A 19,239-nucleotide genomic window follows, 5' to 3' on the forward strand; every position below is an offset into this window, starting at 1 on the left:
ACATATGGGTAACTAATTGACTTGGGCCAGGGTGCTGAGCTGGAGAGGTCACATCAAGCAAAAAAATGAAATCCATAGCAAAAAAAAGAGAAAGAGATCATCTTAAAAAGTAATCCTTAGCAGGGGTACAGAAGATTTATACCCACCTCCGATGTTAATACATTATGCATGCAACTTTTCACGGACAGAATGAGTCACCCCACTGAGTTTCTTTACTTTAGCACTGAATGGCTTCTGTGATTAAGGAAACCATATGTACCCTCAGAGGTGAAAGACTATCAAGAGGTGTTTCCTATCTGCTGTGTAGAGGATGGGATTCCAGGAGCTCAATAGAGATGGAACATTAAATGAGATAGTGAAGAAAAACGTTCATTTCAGGTAAAAGGGGAAGTTTGATTTGACTTTCTGTCAAATTCTGTTGTAATACAAAAAAAGCTCTATTACTATAAGACGTGTGGAAAGTAAATCCTACCCAGTGAATCACTGAAATGAAGGTTGTGTAACGCTCATCAACCTAAAGATGGGTTCTGAATATAAAAATCCACTAATTCCAGCCTCCACCCATTTCAACTCACATATCTGCCGGAACCGTCGTAGTCGCATCGCTCTATCTTGCCCAGGCTTCCATCAGAGAAGTAGAGCTTCTCCGCCTTGTGGTCGATGGTCAGTCCGTTGGGTGTCAGGATATCGGAACCGATAATGATCCTCATGTTCTTGCCCGCTAAGGTGGATCTCATGATGCTGGGCCTCTGCTCGTTCCAGTTGGTCCAAAACATCAGGCTGCAATGTGCGACAGAGGTGGAGGTTTGAAAAAACACAATCATTCCCTGTCGGCACTTTTCTCTAGATTGCTCATCGGTGATAAAGCGGATTAGCACAAATTCACGTGTTGTAAATAAAAACACAACTTTATTAGAGTAAATAAATAATTATTACTTGCCGGATTACATGAGTTTTCCCAAATCCACAGACTTGCAGATGAATCAAAGATAATTTAAAAAATACATGTTTTTTTTCTAAATTAGATACATGATGTATTTAGCTCCCAGGTTTTCACTTCACACTGTAATGAAGTCATGGGAGTCCACTCTAGTGTGATAATAAGGATTCTGGTCAAAAGTCACAACCAGGGAGTGCTAATTAATCACTTGAGTTTGAATTCTAATTATCAGACAGCATTTCTGGAGTGGGATGGATACGGTGCCAAATTGCCAACCAAGGATATAGTCTGAGGTCAAGAAATTAATTAAGTTCGGCAGTAGCACGATACTCGCTCATTTCGAAGTGTTCACAGCAACATAATCTGAAGGAGACGTTGAAGGAATACTGATGTGTTGCTCTTTAGAGAACACTAAAAAACGTTTATTTTGCAGAAGCTATAATACAAACAGCTGAGTGTTTCAATACTGACCTCTGACACTCATCCAGGGCCAAAACATGGGGATGATCCTCCTCGGAGAGTGTGACCACAGCCTGCCTGCTGAAGGCAGCGGCTCGCTTCTGGTCCACGGTCTGCCTGCTGATGGTGGAGGTGGTGGAGCTGGTCCAGTACAGCGTGTCGGTGGCCCGGTGGTAGGCCAGGCCCTCCACCGACCCCACGTCTGGATGGACACAACAGCATGAGTCCACTGCTCAGCTTTAAGCAAAGTTACATTAATCTCGATGGGAACCTCAAGGCATCTCTGTCTAGTCTGTCCAAGTCACGGGCAAATTTAGCAATAATTGCAGAATAAATGACCAAATAAAAGCAAATACTGAGTTTAGAAAACATCTTCAAAAGATTCTTGGGGTTGATGTAAGTTTATTAGATATCTAATAGTGACATCTGGGGCCACTAAACTGCAAAACAGTTTCTAGTGCGGAGAGGAAAGAACTAAATATTGACTTTACTAGTAGCAGATGGCAGGCTCCAATTGTGTTAGATTTGGGATTACGTTTTCTCGGAGATTGACAGGGAAATAACTTCATGCCTCACTACACCAGACAGGTATTTGTTGATGCAACAGTCACTCAGCGACCGACTATGTTTTCATGGCAAACCAATTTCCTAAACACGGAATAGGGGAAAAAGGCCCGGCGGCCTCCCGAGGTGGCGGCAGGAACGTGAGTGACGGGGACGGGAACCGACGGAGAGACGCGGTGGTCGCAGATGAAAAGCCGGTCACGCTCACGTTGGGTTTTCACAGCGGACTGGGCTTTTTTTTTCTCCATGAATGGCCCACTTCACATGACCGCCACCGATTATTGTCATCACAATCGCAAGTCTAATGAAGCTTCAACAGAATTGAACTGCTGGCAAAAATTAACAAAGAATCAAAGATAAAGTGTGAAACCTGTTGCAGTAAAACTACAGGACGTCTGGCAAAACCATTTCTTTTGAGTTCTATGAAAAACCCTTTTATAACAGCCTATTTGTTAAAATTAAAAAGAAAAAAAAATCAATGAACACCTTCACTTCAAATCCACAGGACCCTTAGCTGTTAGGAATCACAGTTTGTCAACCAGCTTGGTTTGAGCTTCACGGAACCAGGCTGCGTGTGTGTGTTGGTTCATATGCGTCTCTTCTGTGTGGGTGTGTTTGTTTACCGTCCCACGAAGACAGAGCTTATCCTTCGTAAGAGCAAATGGCCTCTTTCACTCAGCTCCATGCACCTTCAGTACCATCAGCACCACCATAGGACAGTAAAAATGGAAATAACACACAGCGTCTGTTTGGCAGATCCTTTTTTTGGCCTCATCTCGTTCCTGCCTTTTCACAAACACCCTCGTCTGTGAATGCGGCCAGTGATTCATCCTAATGGGCAACATGTGGACACCGCAAGAGAATTTGTCCGTATCCCCTTATCTTAAAGCCCATAAACCCTTCTCTGGGACACTTAAGACACTACCTAGGCCAGTCGATCACTAATTAATAGTTTGCAATAAAAGCCGTCTGGCAGCTTGGAGTTTCTCACTAAACGTTGGCGGGGCGAGAAAGTAATTAATGGGGGACACAGAGTTTAATTAGGGAAATATGGATGATTAACATCTTCACCTTTCCTCAATGACGAGGTGTGGGCCGAAACTTTTGCAGGGAAAGAAAAGAGAGGGTTTCTTTAATATTCATCGCAGCGTGACAAGCTGCCCAAAGGTGTCGATTGCATCAAATGGACCTTACCGGAAATCACTTATCGCCAAAATAAGCTAATTGGAAATGAGGAAGGTCGTCCTGGTGGTACAGCGCACCTGAACGTTTTGATTTTAAATTTCATGGCAAGCAGATCCTCAGTTGGGTCCTGTACTGTACATACAGATGTAGGTATCACCGACGCCGGCCTCCGCGCAATGAGGAGGACGGAGGGATGGTGCTGAGCTGTGCTCCCGAAGCCTCGCAGAACGCCGGCTGCCGCCAGCCGAGCGGAACGGAGGCTTTTGCTGTTCATCTGAAACCAGTCATCCTCATCAAGACAGGACTGACTGAGCTTTAGCAAAGGAACGGAGGAGGATTGGTCCCATCACTCAGCCCGTGACAGCCGACGCGGGCGGAACGCTTTGAAACGCAGGTAAAGCACCGCAGCCGTGGAAATAAATGTCCTTGTCAAAACGGGCAACTTATATTAACTAAGGTAAATACTATTAATGATCTAATGATATGTAAATATTGTTTTCAATACAGAGTTGTCCTATAATTATAACTGAAGGACAAATTGCCTCTTGTTTACTCCATTTGTTGAGCACAAACAGCTGCAGAGGAAGGAAAATTGCAGTTATGTGCATGAAGCATATGTTCAAACTCTAGCACATCGTTTCCAAGATATACTTGTGCCTGATGAGTCAACAAATCCATGAACACTGTGCCAAATGCCAACACGTACAATAACTAATGTAGTTAAATGTGGAGCTGCTGTTGGCTTTAAACACATACAAACTACATAACACTTACTTTCGGCGATAACGGATCTTCCCGTCCAGTCGTCGTTTATCACCTGGATATTCCCATAATGCACGTCACTGAAAAAGATGCGGTTGGTCCCGGCCATGGTCTGGCTGTAGTCGAAAGCCAGCGCTATGACGTTCTTGAAGAACCCGGGATTCTCCAAAGGCTGAACCGGCGAGTTGAGGTCGTTCTCGTCCGAGAGGTGGATGCTCTTCAGTATGGTCCTCTCCGAGTAGAGCAGGTAGCCCTCGTAGCGCTCGCAGGCGAAGCCGTCCTCTGCCAGGCGGCCGTGGGCACAGGAGCAGGTCCGGCGCCCGCTGCCCAGGTGGAAGCACAGCTGCTGGCAGCCTCCGTTGCTCCTGGCGCAGGGGTTGGTGCCTGCGAAGCCCGACATATGTTCAATTACCTGTTTTCTTCATGCTCCTTCTCTTCCGTCCCAATGCACTGCGTGTCTAAATTGCTCGAGACAACGCACGGGAGCAACCAAAAGCGGATGTTACTGTTTGAGCCTGTGCATAGTTTGAAAACTAAAGTTGTACCTTTCTCTCGCCCTCTGTTGAAGACCGTCACATCCTTCAGATTGACTCCCAGTCCGCTCCTCATGGTCACGACCTCACTGGTGTCGGCCTTGAAGCTGCGACGGATTGAACCGTTGGAATGGGCCCTAAACACCACCAGGAGACATTAACGCAGAAACGTGTTCTTGAGACCTTTTTACCTACTGCAGAAAAACAGACGACGTGATCAAGTTCACGCAGCATCCATCAACCCAGCCTGTACAAGATAAACAGGCAGGGAAGCTAACGGGTCACGCAATGAGGTGAAACAAACAAAAGTGACCCTGGCAGAGTCTGAGAGTGCGCTAAACACTGCGGCTTGTGTCTGGATTGCAAATTTAATGAACAGGATTCTAAAAACAGGTGAGGAGGTGCCTCATTAATGTTCTTGCGCGAGGTTTTTACAGGAAGGGTTAATGTCTATTAACAGGTATTTCAGGCTTCGCAGTTCGACACGACGTGCGTTTCAGGGTATAATAAATTACCTGTCAGACCAGTAGATGTAGGGCCCGAACACAGCCACCGAGAACAGGTCCACGTTGGCCATCGACAGCACAACCTCCCGGCTCTCGCCCGTCTCAAGGTTGATCCTCTCGATCTTATCCGTGCGAGCGTCGCACCAGTAAAGCACATTTTCCTGGAAGGTAATTTAAAAAATGCATATCGCACACAAACCACACGCCTGTTGGGAATATTAATATTCCCGCTGCGAAAGACGAGATGGAAGGAAGGCAGGGTTACTGTACCTCGTAGTCTATGGAGATTCCATTGGGCCACACGATGCCGGAGTTCACCAGAGTGACTTGGTCTGAACCGTCGAGGCGCGAGCGGCCGATGCAAGGGTTCTGGCCCCACTCAGTCCAGAAGAGAAACCTGGACAAGCATTAAAAAATTTTTTTAAATTTTTTAAGTATTTGTGTTTTAAAAAACACATAAATACTGTATATTCAAATATTATTTAGCTTTTTTTGCAATTTCTGTCAGATTTGTCTTAATGGACAATTTAACAGTGACAAACTGAACAATGAACGTTCGATGACAGTTGGGTTTTAGTGCCGGCAATTTGTAGTTAATAACAAAGAGAAAACTTTGAACGTGGTTAAAAGAAGAACGAGGAGAAGCCCAACATTTATGGAATAAACACTCTGTTGGCTGAAATTAAATACCCTGTGAGGGATACGTCGGGCGTTGAGCTGGGTGAATTATTAGTTTGGTTCTGACAACATTATTTGCTGGCACAAACTAAACTCCCTACCCCTTCTGTGGATGCACGGCGATGGCCCTGGGCTGATCGAGTCCTTCAGATATGACCACCGAGCGGTACGCGCCGTTCAGACGGGAGATTTCTATTAGATTAAACCCGTGGTCTGTCCAATACAGGTTTCCTGTGGGGAGAGACACAACAGCGAGGTGTGGAAGTGCAGCAGAGGCTCATTTACAGTAATACTCCATCACATTAGGCATCCATATACTGTACACTATGTTAATAGGGTTTTCAGACACCCAATGTTCCAACAGGATGTGAAGTGAGAAGACGGTGGGGGGAGGGGGGGTCACAACACTAACCAGCAATCCAGTCCACGGCGATGCCTTCCACCCGGCTGATGCCAGTGGTGATGATGTCCTCCCTCCAGGTCTGATCGCGTCTGGCACGAGATATCCTGTTCAGGCCCATATCCGTCCAGTAAACAGTGTCGTTCCCTGCCGAATGCGTCGTATAGTTAACGGCGAGGAAAAGCGGCGCCATGAACGCAGCTGCCACAAACGTGGCGATGCCCTCCAAACAGCAACGACTCACCGAGGCGCGTTTTTTCGTGTTTTTTTTTTTACTGCGGCACGGCCCATTTCACCGAGTGGCGATGGGGCCTGTAAAGCGTGATGGCGCCGAGTGTCCACGCGAGTTCACCGCCGCGGGCCAGATTTTACAGGCTGGTATATTGCTTCATGCAAAACACGGTGTTGGCCAAAGCGCTATGACCGGATTATACAACGTGACAGGAGCATATGACACAGTATGTCATTTATTCACAGCGCCAGCTATGAGTGGATCTGTCTCCTTTGCCTTGTCAGTCGAGCTCGATTCGGTTTGCTGGGAGTTTAGGGGGAGTGATGTGTTTATACACACTTCCGGTTGCCTTTGCACTCGTTTAACACCTGGCTCACATGTGACACAACACAGCTGTTCTGATGACACGTGGCGCTATTAGCTGCTTTGGTTTGATGAGTTTAACAATGAGAGAGAGAGAGCGAGAGAGAGAGCGAGAGTGTGTGTGTGTGTGTGTGTGTGTGTGTTATTGCTATTGTCATTAAAGCTGATGCTGTTTTAACAATCTTTAGACTCTGGACTCTGCTTTCGCTCACCAGACGTTTGATATGGAGGTCCCGTCCAGCAGAGCACAGTACTTACAACATTTACAAGTGATTATTTACATCGTGTAATAGCAAACAAAATTTATTGAGGTGTTTTATCGGGACGACCACATTACTTGGCTTATTTATTATTTAAAAGGATGACCCCGCGACTTCAACGCATGCTTCCAGCTTGTTGTTGTCCGGTTCTGCTAAGAGATTCACTGGTGAAAGAGCTGCGTGCCAACAGCCACGTTCAAAAGCAGTAACGGCAGCACTTCGAGGAAGAAAAGTGCCAACTGTCATCTTTAATAACACTCGGTCTCCCTGTTAATTGCCACTAAGTCATTGTGAATCACCCCTGGACCGGCCGCGTTGTGTTTGGATCTTACATTACTGTTCGCCAACGTGTTTAAAGCTGACTGATGTCCGTGTGTCAGACAAGCCGCGTGGCGAAAACGTATTGGTAAATTTGGAGCAAACTAGGCCCTAAAGCTCCATTTATTCCAACACTTAGAGAGAAGCTGTGTGAGAGCTGATCAGGGATTCTGTCAAAGGGTGCGTTTGATTTATTGTTCTGGGATGTCCACTTTTAAAACAACAAGACCAAGGACTAATGTCTGAACCAGGAGAGTAACAATCATATACCTAATCCACATGTGTATTAATATACTGAGGCACAATTCTCAAGGACACATGAAGTCAAGAGTGGAAAAATAGGTCAAATAAATGACATGTTGTGGTAACATCTTAAAGAAAGCAATTGGACAATTAAGGGGCCTTGAATGAAACAAATCCGCTTTCTTAAAGGTTTGCACATTTATGCTGCCACAAAAATACTTCACTCGCTGCAGATGTGAAACTATAAAGCCTGTTTGTGTGTGTGTGTGTGTGTGTGTGTGTGTGTGTGTGTGTGTGTGTGTGTGTGTGTGTGTGTGTGTGTGTGTGTATGATGCCTTGTAAGAGCGTTTGCAATTTTCTTTTACACACCAGACATTATGCATCAGTGGCAAAATATCATATACACATATACACAGAACACTACCAACGTGTGGTATATTCATAGCCGTATTCCCTGTAAAGGAATTCATCATTCTTATCATACACAATACACAGAAGGAGGCAGAGATGTAACAAATGACGGCACAAGCTACTGGGCTCATGCTTCTGAAATACACATGACGGTGCCTTCATTTGATATAATGTCCTGGGAATTGCTGTGCATTAGAATTGTTGCAGCGGCGCGTGAGAAAATAGCGTGATATTATTCATGGCGAGGTTCCTCTGTAATGTGAACTTACTACTCTTTCATCCGCGTCGCACTCCAGAAGCCTACACACCATTATTCAATATGCGAGGGCCCGGAATAATAAAGACCTTTCGCTGCACCTTATGGTTTTAAGATTGAGACGTAAAGGAAAGGTTTGAACTGTAGTTGCTCCCAACAGCGGTAAAAGGATTTCACCTAAAACACTGCGCGGTATATCACTCAATTTGTAAAATGGCATTTACATAAAAATCTGTGGACAGTACATTGATTCCAGCTTAAAACTCCACAGCAGGAGTGTGATGTATTTGTAGGTGGCCTCGACCGTTTCGACTGCTGAGAGGCAAGTTCGAATGCTCCTCCACGAGCGAATCGACGTCGGCGCGTTTCTCATTATCGCACTTCAGGCCCCTTCGCTCGTGGGCGACCTGGAAATCGCTCCGCTCCTCCATCACCAAGAACGTCTCAATTCCCTTATTACTGTTTAGAGAGGCGAGGGGCGAGGGCGCTGCCCGGAGGAGACGTGGGCCGGGATGGAGGAGACTATCCTTCACGGGGAAGTCTTTTATTGGAACGGCGCGGCCTTTTATTAGAAACCCATTGGTGATCGGCCGTCGCGGCTCATCACCGCCGTTTTAGGCCTCGGCTGAAACGAGCTTCGACCCGGGAGTAATATCGCCGCTCAGTTTAGATTTGATTTGTTTTCCGGTTCACCATTTCATTAAATTCACATTCATGTCAGCTGCAGCTGGGATTAATAAAGAAATAGCAAAATAACTGTCTTTACAAAATCAATTAGAAAACATCTAGAAATGCAGAATTGCATTGATGAGTTTTCAAGACTGATTTGCTATTACTCAATTTTTTTGCTTCAGTTAGTTTGCCTTATTGATTAGGTATTTAATTGAGATGCAGTTATTAATTGGTTGCTTTTAAAACATTTAAATTTCGTATTGGCATCAAAATGATAGTTTACCCATCTTTACAGTATATTTTTTGGTATTAAGTAAGATTATTAGTTCCTTAAGATGGATGTTTTGTCTGTTTCACTTCTTCATCATACGTCAAACCATTTGTTTAAAGGAAAACAGGAAAAGATATCTTGCTTATGGCCAATATGGAGCACTGATTCAACGTGATGCTACCCCTCAGCATTACGTCGTATCCTACCTGCGTGGAAGTCGACTCCAACGGCAAACAAAGTCCCTGTGATGGGCATGAGGGCTTCACTGTTGTCGTTTGGCTCAAGGGCAATTCCCCGGATCCCCTCATGGATGGAATACATCAGAAATGAGTCAACACCTAAAAACGACAAACGGCAAACGACAAAAGTACCAAAAGGTTAATGATACAGTAATTCATTGATTATAAAAACATACTTAAATAGTGCTTCATATTAGTGCTTAAAAAAAAGATACTGTACATTTCAAAACAACCATGTTTTAGTCATACCTGAAAAAAGGGATTCTGGGAACCTACCTTCACAGGACATGCGATCGCTGCGCAGGTTGTAGCCAATGGTGCAGGAGCAGCTCCGCGTGTTCTCAGAAGTGGGGAAGCACAGCTGGGAGCATCCTCCATTGTTTATTTGGCACGGGTTTCTTCCTGAATGACAAGCAGCCAGCAAACAGCAGCGAAAGGCGGTCAGGCACCGCCGGGGCACGTGGGTCGCGAGTCTGCGCGCGCTGATATGCCTGCGCCAACTCACCTTTCTGGCCCTCCCTGTCGTACACCTTCATGTGAACCACCCCGCTCGTCTTGTTCCTCAGTATCAAAGCGTTGCGCCCGTCCCGCTTGGTGACCGTGCCCAGCTGCGCCGACTCCTCGTCCGCCCACCAGAGCTTCCCGCCTGCAACCAGCAACGAGCGCTTCCTTAAGAATAGTCAGACTTTACAAATCGCAGCGCAGACGTTGCAGCATTGAGTCAAATAACGTACTGTACAACATATTGTGGCTGCCGAACCCCAACTCCAAGTTTAAAAGGTCAGCTTTAGCTTTGGCTCTAATCCAGCAAGACTGGAACTCATATAAATCCCTGAATAATTAAACACGTCTTCGAGCTGGTTTCGAGATTAAAGAGTGAACGCCTGCGTCCATGAAACACAGACACGATGAGGTTTGGATCTGACACAAAGAGCCTCAAAAGCTGAAGTGAGGCGCTCTAATTATGTGAGAACGGTCATACAGTGACTTAATTGCACTGACAGCGATGACGGTGATACTAATCGTTAATCCAATGCAATGGTTTTGTTTATGAAACGTCATTTAATGCGTTTAACCCCCCCGCCCTCCTGCCTCCCACCTCTGTCCTCAGCGCTATTCTACAGTACTATTCTCCCTGTCACTCTGAAGATATGACAGTCACTCTCAATGGTAAAAATCCCACTGCAGTGAGCGCAGAGTCAGGCGGCTCCTCTCTCGCCAGCGTCACTCTGAGACTGGCACCATCGTTTTAGAACAAGATGAAACATGAAAAAAAAATGACACAGGGGAGATTCAATATAGGCAAAATAAAGAGGAAGACCGGCATATATTTACGCAGACGGGAGAATCGTCCAATTCTTCTGCTTCAAAAAAGATTGTTTCACCAGCACTGCAAACCTCCACAGATGAATAGATCTAAGCCGAGCAGCAGCAACCGCTCGCAACACCGCTTTGAATGAAATGCAATCTGAACGCTTGTTTTCATTATCCTCTTCAATTACGTGAAAAGCCAAACATTTTGGAGTCACGCCAATCCTTACACAGAGATCATTACTTAACAGACTATTTAGCAATGTCGCTTTACTTACAACAAACAAGTTTCTCTGCTTCAATTCAATATACATGCACGCAAGTGATTCCCATTTGCATCGCTAGCCTCAAGCTTCATCTCGTCCTTAAAAGGGAACAGGAAACTCGTTACCGCCAAATCAAACCAATTCCCGCGAGTGAGCGCGACAGTCTACACACACGTTCTGGACCACCTGACCCCGCAGGGCATGCTAGCCCAGATTAGCTTTGCACCCAGTGTTAATTTGATGCTGCGGGGACCAGCGGCTAGCTGCGATTGCTCACTTGTGACATGTCATATTCAATTTCCACCCCCCCCACAACTAGTTTGATTCCAGGAAAGTCGGGGCTGATGGATCACTCGCGCCTTTTAAATAGAAGCCCTCACCTTTCCCTGGGGCCAAACCAATCAGTACCGAGCCCTGGGACCTGCGCGGACAGACCTTGTATAACCAGAAGTGCCTTCATCACACCTTTTCCAAACCAGCGTGAGCAATCGGCGCTCCAAAAAGAAAACCCAAGCACCTGAGCGCGATAAAACGTCTGAATTCTCCCGATCGCCCCACAGATTATCACAACAGAGGAATAACCTTTGAGTAACCTTTCATTCTTTCCATGCGTGTTTGTCTTCACCTGCCAGGGAGCTGCAGCTCCAAACAGAACTGCAGCTTTACTTAGCCTCCGTGTTGGAAAAAAACACTGAAACATGATCGATTGTGCAATCAGGTTATCGTGACCCAGAAAAGAAAACACGACCACTCGCAGGTTAATTTGCATTAATGTTAATTTGTTGAATTCCCAGAGAGCTCCAAAGCTTTTAATTACCCATACTCACTGGACACAAAAGTTATTTCCCAACTATTCTAATAATAGATATAATACATATTTGTTCATATTTCATTAAGGAACTAATCACATTTTACTGTGCTAGTAGGACAAAGAACAAAGAGGCCGGGAAACTGTGAATCCTCTGCAAATGCACTTAATTGCATTATTTACCATGGAGAAAAACAACAATCTGTCTCTGTAATGGGCATCACCTACAGTCTGCTCACACCAAACTGTCTGGCTGCCTCGCTGCTGTTCTCCACAGCCTCAATGTCAAGCGGGCCCGGTCTGTAGTTAATGAGGACGGCATCTTAAAATGAGCAAGCCAACGGCCAACAATGGGAGCGCGTTCGTGTCCCGAGCGCCTCGCTTTTCACTCAGCGAGCTTCGCTTTCGCCGGCGTCTCCAGTCAGACTCACCAAACTGCGCGGGCGCGATAGAAAGCGCTCGCCTCCAGCCCGACGAGCGTGGCCTGTTCCTGGTGGAGGCGTGCGCTCCTGAGCTGCCGACATTACCGCAATGAACGCCCCCCTGAAATAACCGTAATAAGGCAGTCTGTTGCGCTCGCCGTGTGTGCGAAAATATGTTGAGGCTGTCGAGGAAATGACATGTCTTGGGAAATGATCACGGAGACGTTGGAACAGAAAATATTCCAGGCCACAGTAGGTGATGCTGCGCCGATGTTAGAAAAGATGATTTAAAGCCAGAGGCTCCAAAGAGGACTGAATTTTTTCCTTGAGCTACTTACGTACAGTACTGACACAACGCTGGACTTCTGTGACAGAACGACAGATATGTAGAACATCTAATATAATAGCTTGTCGTCATATCTGAACAATAGCAATCAAAAAAATTGCACAAAGTTGTATTTGAGCAGATGTTCTGTATTTACTGTAAACTGTAATGTGATTATTAGCAAATAAACACATTTATTGTAGTAGCTACTGTATAAACTCGATGGAACTTAAGGTTATAATAAGGTCTACAAGTACAGTACAAGAAGGCAATGGTATCCTCATGGCTACAAAATGCATGAAGCCAAGTTAAAGTGCCCAAATCCACAGGTTTGCGTTCTGCTCTACCGATCACAGTTTCATTAAGATGCTACAAACCTTCATCAAACATCTCTATTTAACGACGTGCAAAGACGACCCGGTATCGGTGCTGCCCATCCTAGCATTCAGAACAATTTCCCCAACATAACAACACGTCATTAATTGTGATTGATGGAGACTCGCGGACATCATTTCACTGTTTTGCTGTATGTGCTGCTGTGCGGGAGCCCTGCCATTAGTCTATGTCACCTAGCATCCCAGCTCCCATTTGTGAAATGCAGTAATGAAGTCTCCCTATAAGCAACATTGTTCTGTAGTGGAAGTTTTTTTTTCTTCACCGGAGGAAATGCCATAAAAACGGGCGAACGAGACGAAGCTCGGGGCTGCGAAAATGCTAACAGCTACTGAAACAATGAGCTTTCCTTCCAGCCACTAATGTGTGACTCTACAATGAGGTAATTAATGTCCCAGCACACAGAGAAAGAAGGCCTGCCATGATTAATAACATGCTTCAAGAACACAAAGTATCACCCTGACAACCCTCTTAATTGTATTTCTTAGTAAAAAAAAATAAAAATTGAATTTTGGTCCAAACACACACACACACACACACACACACACACACACACACACACACACACACACACACACACACACACACACACACACACACACACACACACACACACACCGTATGTCTGCTTCCTTCTCATTACCGATCTTGGCAAGTGAAAACCATTTCACATAGCTCACTGGGAAACGTCCCAGTCAAGATTGAAGCAGTGGAAATGAAACAATTTAAAATTCAAATTTGGTCGTGTTGGGGAAAACACATAAAAGACAGGCTCTCTGACTCGGCCCGTGTCTGCTCCGCCTCTCCCAGGCCCCCGTGAGCCGGCGCTGACTCGGATTTTGGGAGATTTCTAAATGAACCCATCACTTGATGGATGGTGTGACACATTGGATTCAGCGCTGATACCAAGAATCAACACATAATGAACATCCTCCTCTCTTTTCATTACCAAAGCGCCGAGAAAATCAATCATCAATCACGGCGGCGCTGTATTTTAATTATCTAATGCCCCTGTGATTTCGCACAAAAGTGCAGCACAACTGTTGCAGGAGCTGCCTAACTGGCTCCATTCCGCCGCATTACAGCCACTTAACTGGTTAAACGCGTAATCCCTTCACACTCTCTGACTAATCCCCGGCGGCAATCTGATGCACTTGCGGCGTGCTCCACTCACCCATCACGGCCAGGGCTGTGCCTCTGGCTAGCTGCCGCCTCAGCGCCTCCAGCACCTCCAGGCCCGCGCCGTCCAGATTGCACCTGTTGATAGTGCCATTGGCCGCGCTTATCCAGTACAGCTTGTTGGCCGCGTAGTCTATCGAGAGACCTGGGAGGAAGACGAGTGACGAAGAGACGTCGGATTAGAAGGCGTGCAAGGAATGGGAATTTAAACAGTTGTCAAACTCTGGAGTTATTGTGGATCAAACTAAATCACAGGACACCACTGTATATGATTTTTTTGTATTTTGTAGGGGGCTCAAACAAAACGTTTGTGTGTTTCTTGGCTCATATTTGTAGAGTATATCTCTATAAACAACATGAAGGAGAACAAGGACGGGCATGAGTGCTTTTAAAGCCCCCTTTCCTGGCGGACGTGATGGTTTTTCACAGAATACCACCGTTAATAGTGGGAAATGAAAGCAATTTCAACTGTAGGCCTCCGGACATCTCGCTGTCTCCCGCCATGTGCTGGATTTATGTCTGGCAGAGATTCACAGTCATAATGCGTCATTAATTTACTCCTGTCCCCGGGTCCACCCCATAATCATAAATGAAGCCTGTGAAATGCATTGTGCTCCGCTATCTGAATTACAAGGCCGGCCCAGGAGAGTGAAGATATGCGCTGGAAACAATGGCGGAGGGATCGCGTGACAAATAGGGAGTCTGACCTTGAGCTGTGTGACAACAACTACTAGAGATGGGGACCAGCTGATTGTTTTTGCTAAATCGTGCTACGATTGGTCTCCGGGCCGGCTTGCACTCATTGCCTGAAAATCTAATAACAGGAATATTGTCTTATGAATAAATTAAACTGGGCCAGCGAACCAGCTGTGGCCGTAGACAGAGGTCCTAATGGAGTGGAAGGAATGTCCTGTCTGGAACTTTATCCTCAAAGCACGGTTCCCCTCAGATAACTTCACTTACCATCTAATACTCCACAGGCAGCAACGCGTTCCTGCCTCTGACACCTCCAATAACGTATAGCTTGAGCCTAAACAACAGCTGCTTGAGGGAACTTGTGTGGGCAAATATTTTGCTTGTTGTCACATACTCATTCCGTTTCCCACTTGTCGTGTATATTTCCACAGGCTGCTGTAGAAATATTTTATTGCTGCTGCCGCCTCACAGCTACAGTAGAGGGACCCGGGTTTGTGTCTCGCGCATTGTTCCTCTAGTCCATGTGAAGTTTCACCGGTTACTCAAGAATTAATTAGGTGCATGTAAACAGTTTTCATGTGTGTGAGACTGGTGACTCCCCCCCAGGAGTGTCCTGACACCTGTGTGACCTTCATTAGCAAGAACTAAAGAGATAAAACTGCATGTTTCTGCCCTCAGCCTGTGGTTGGTGAGTGGCTGAAAAGATAATCACAACACAACAGAGTCTAATCAGTGATTTAATGTACAATCAATGATGCAATCGATCAATATTTAAGATTAACACATTCGCACCTTAGAGGAAAAGATGCACTCATGCATCATCGCCATTGGAGGAGTTGAACAATAGAGCATACAACTGGCTACAGGCTTTGCTACAATACGTGTGAGATTTCACACCAACGCCAATCCTGCTGGAGCTGCCAAACCTCGACCAGCCTGGCAAAAATGGCAAAATGTCCAGTAATATGGCGCTTTGACACCTGAAGGCTGGAAGTCTGTGTGGGACTGGGCAAATCTGGTTCTTAAGTAAAACTACAAGGATCCAGTTTCTCTATCGTTAGTGTAACAAGTGCAAAATCCTGTTGATTTACACGTACAGTATAGAATCAAATTTAACGCAAAGTGGGATTATTATGGCTTTGATGCAAACACCTTCATCAGGTCTTCCTCATCAAATTATGGTTCAAATAGGGGAATTACTTCAAATGAATTGGAAATGAAGTAAACACAGATGCAAATTGTTGCATGCAGGAGCACAGCTGTTGGTGCTGCCATTTCAATTTAATTAAAATTACAATAAATTGAACCCATGATCAAAATACAAGCGCCTAAGTCCCCGTGTTTCTGTTTATCTTGCCCTCTTTGGGTGCTAATAAAATGTTTGCATCGGACCGTCACGCAGCCTTTAGAACAGCGGCTCGGTCCCATTGCTGGCGTTTAGCGGGCGCTTGGTTTTAGTATGCTGCCCGGAGCTTTGGTACTGACCTACAGGATCCCGCTGATTCTGATGGAGGACCTTGCTGTTGCTGCCGTCCATGTTGGCCATGTTAATGGTGTTGCCATCTGTCCAATAGATTTTCCTGTGTGGGCAGGTGTGGGGTGAATAGGTAGCGATAGTACAGCCGGATACAGACATCACAATTGGATTGTTGTCCAACTTTCATACAGGTCAGGCCTGTCCTTAGGTTCGCTTATACAATGCATTGCGTGCTGATGAAGTACACACACTGCCCTAATCTACTTACCCCTTGGCGGGATGCACTACAAGGCACCTTGGCTTATCAATACCGTGGATGATAGAGGTCTTCAGGGACCCATCAAAGCGGGCGACATTGATTTGCGACTCGTCATTTTCAGAGCTGAGCCAGTATAAGTTCCTGGAAATCCAGTCTAAAGCCAGACTGCGGCAGTTCACTATGTCTATCAGGACAGACAGGGAGGAAGCAGCTATATTTAGACCGTACTCGGACTTTGCATTTATGCTGAGAGGCCGTGTGAGGCGCACCCACCTGCAGAGATGATGGTTTCCAGCTGGGTGCCGTTGATAAAAGCCCTTTTGAGGGTTTGTGTTTTGACGTCGGCCCAGTAGATCCTCTCCTCCTGGGCGTCATAGTCCACCACGGTGACGTCATCGATGTCCGGGACCGTCAGCGCCGTCATGACGTTCATGTACGGATTCTCGATGTCCACGCCGCGGATTTCGGAGCGCCGCACGTACAGGAGGAACCTCTTCAGCGCTGCGGGTAAAAAAATCAGTCACCGGAGAGAAAAGTGCGGCTCGGCTGACTTAGCACATCCAGGTGAGACTGTGACAATACCGGCCTGGATAACGGCCGCACGGCGACGCCGGCGTCAATTAGAAGATGTAAAAGCGAACGTCGTTCTGGTTGTTTACATAAAAAGAGAAGGCGTGAATGATGAGGCCGGCGTTCTCGCTTACCAAAGCAGGACTGCTTGTTCGCCGAAAGCTTCATCAGGTGCGGACAGGTGCACGACGCCGTGCGGTTGTAATTGATGAGACACAGATGCGAACAGGGCCCCCGTCCGTCATTCGCTTCGCACGGGTTAGAGGCTAATTGGAAAAAGACGAATGAGACACAAAAACGGGATTTTTGAGCAAACGGCGTGGAAAACGAAGTAGACGTCCAATAATAATTAGGGCGGTGAGAATTGGATGGAAGCGAGATGCTAGTTAGGTTTGTACGACTTAACGCGGACATTCAGCAGCTGCAGAACCCCTGCTGTGAACTAACTCGCCACAGCATCAGCATCTTTAAAATGCAAAACAGGTTGGAAAAGCGACACGTTTCGAAACTTCTTCTCTCTCCATCTTAACGATTCACTCGAGGAGCCAGCAGCAGCAGGGAAACAGCATCAGCGCTCGGGGCGCCACAAGTTCGCGCAACCACTTCTTCTGCGCCGTCTTTGCTGCACCTGCGGCGCTCCGTCGCCTTTGGACCCGGCTGCAGCATCTGACACGTGCAGCGTTTGGCGCCGCTCCTCGTGCCCACGTCGGCCACGAGGAGAAACTCGATCTGGCAGCGAAACCTCAGCGGCCGACCTCCATCCGGAAACAGCTCCAAAAAAAAAAAAAAAACTGATTTGAAATTCAGCGAGGAGGAGGGTGTCAAACATAATACCGTAGTGGTCTGAGACGGCGAGATAAACTGCACTGAAGTTGTTAACGCTCCAGCTATGACAGAACGCTAAGTCGATGAGGCAGCTGCGCTTATGTGTGGAGCTTGGAATATAAGGTTTCAAATTAAATTAATTCATGATGTAATTCATAGGACTCCACAAGCGGAGAAGTTGCAACAATCATCCACAGAAATACAGAAATGATTAAGTGTAGAAAGCTTGTCAAAAAGAAGCAGCGCTAATGGGAGAAAGTCCGGTTCCAGCAGGATAATAAAGCACAGATACAGAAATACAGTAGCAGCAGGCAAGTTGAAAGTATTGATTATTCTTACAGTATCAAAAAAAAATACAGTTCTTTATCCAAAAAATGTACTAAGAAATTTCCTTGGTGAGGATGATAAAAAGCTCACATCCCTTTGAAAAGTCACCAGTAGCTCGATATTTATCATCATTTCTTCGATCAGATGCTCTGACGAGCTCCTGTCAAACAGGCTCATTGTAAACCTCATCAATTGCGTTAATAATAAGAATAATAATAATGAGAACAGAATAAAAAGAGCAGGCGCCGACAACAGAGGCGTGTTTTGTGTTTGCTTTAAAGCGTGAAAATGATGAAACTGTGTTTCCCTAAAAACAGGCAGAATGACTCTATTCCACAGCCGCTGTAGCGACAACACGATCTTTACAAGGGCGAGTTTACTGCGAGTTTCTTTTGCCACACACACACACACACACACACACACACACACACACACACACACACACACACACACACACACACACACACACACACACACACACACACACACACACACACACACACACACACACACACACACACACACACACATCGAGTGGTGCAAATATGAGTAGATATTGTACTGTTTGCTTGTAATATGAGTATTATAAGGTTCGGCAGTAGGAATATTCTCAAGCTACAGCCCAATAAAACAAACGAAGGGCATAAACAGTTCAGTAGCTGTTCTGCTTGTGTTGCTAATGAAGATTTCATTGTTTCAGCACGTGTAGAACATGACACATCATCACCAGCGCTCAGATCCGTCTCCATCCACCTACTGAATAGGAACATTAGCGACAGCTGCAATAAATGCACATATGCTATTTTCCAGCGCTCCGACTACTGTATAATCAGCTAATTATCTGTTTAGCAGTCAGGTCTGGAAGCTACCGATCCAACATCCTGCCCGTTACTCATTCCCATGCAAAAACACAGGTTTGTCGTTCAAATGGCACACGACGCGGGGCCCCGGTTCAACCCGGAGTGGATAATAGCCAGCCGCCCTGTCGAGCGCTTTCAAACAGGATTAGGCGCTCACTGTCTTCCTTGGAAAGGCAGCCCCCATTTGCTCTCACTTATCTGTGGCGAGCAGTCACCAAAATGCAGACGC

The 19,239-nt window shown here is 46.0% G+C and overlaps 1 protein-coding gene across 9 annotated transcripts in view; it reads right to left on the reverse strand.

The window, feature by feature from the left end:
* Positions 1–19,239, reverse strand: part of lrp1bb (low density lipoprotein receptor-related protein 1Bb) — a 176,085-nt gene that overhangs the window by 45,281 nt on the left and 111,565 nt on the right. For all 9 annotated transcript variants that reach the window (XM_029136895.2, XM_029136893.2, XM_029136897.1 and 6 more), the window contains 16 exons: positions 17,133–17,264; positions 16,702–16,929; positions 16,438–16,612; positions 16,178–16,272; positions 13,992–14,141; positions 9,798–9,938; positions 9,569–9,694; positions 9,260–9,391; positions 6,040–6,174; positions 5,729–5,858; positions 5,220–5,346; positions 4,959–5,110; positions 4,456–4,580; positions 3,923–4,294; positions 1,412–1,601; positions 576–780 (listed from right to left, as the gene is read on the reverse strand). In XM_029136895.2, coding sequence (XP_028992728.1) covers positions 576–780; positions 1,412–1,601; positions 3,923–4,294; positions 4,456–4,580; positions 4,959–5,110; positions 5,220–5,346; positions 5,729–5,858; positions 6,040–6,174; positions 9,260–9,391; positions 9,569–9,694; positions 9,798–9,938; positions 13,992–14,141; positions 16,178–16,272; positions 16,438–16,612; positions 16,702–16,929; positions 17,133–17,264 — 2,615 coding nt within the window. The remainder of the gene's footprint in view (positions 1–575; positions 781–1,411; positions 1,602–3,922; positions 4,295–4,455; positions 4,581–4,958; positions 5,111–5,219; positions 5,347–5,728; positions 5,859–6,039; positions 6,175–9,259; positions 9,392–9,568; positions 9,695–9,797; positions 9,939–13,991; positions 14,142–16,177; positions 16,273–16,437; positions 16,613–16,701; positions 16,930–17,132; positions 17,265–19,239) is intronic.

The sequence above is a fragment of the Betta splendens genome, chromosome 21, assembly GCF_900634795.4.
Source record: "Betta splendens chromosome 21, fBetSpl5.4, whole genome shotgun sequence".
In the NCBI taxonomy this organism is placed as follows: domain Eukaryota; kingdom Metazoa; phylum Chordata; class Actinopteri; order Anabantiformes; family Osphronemidae; genus Betta; species Betta splendens.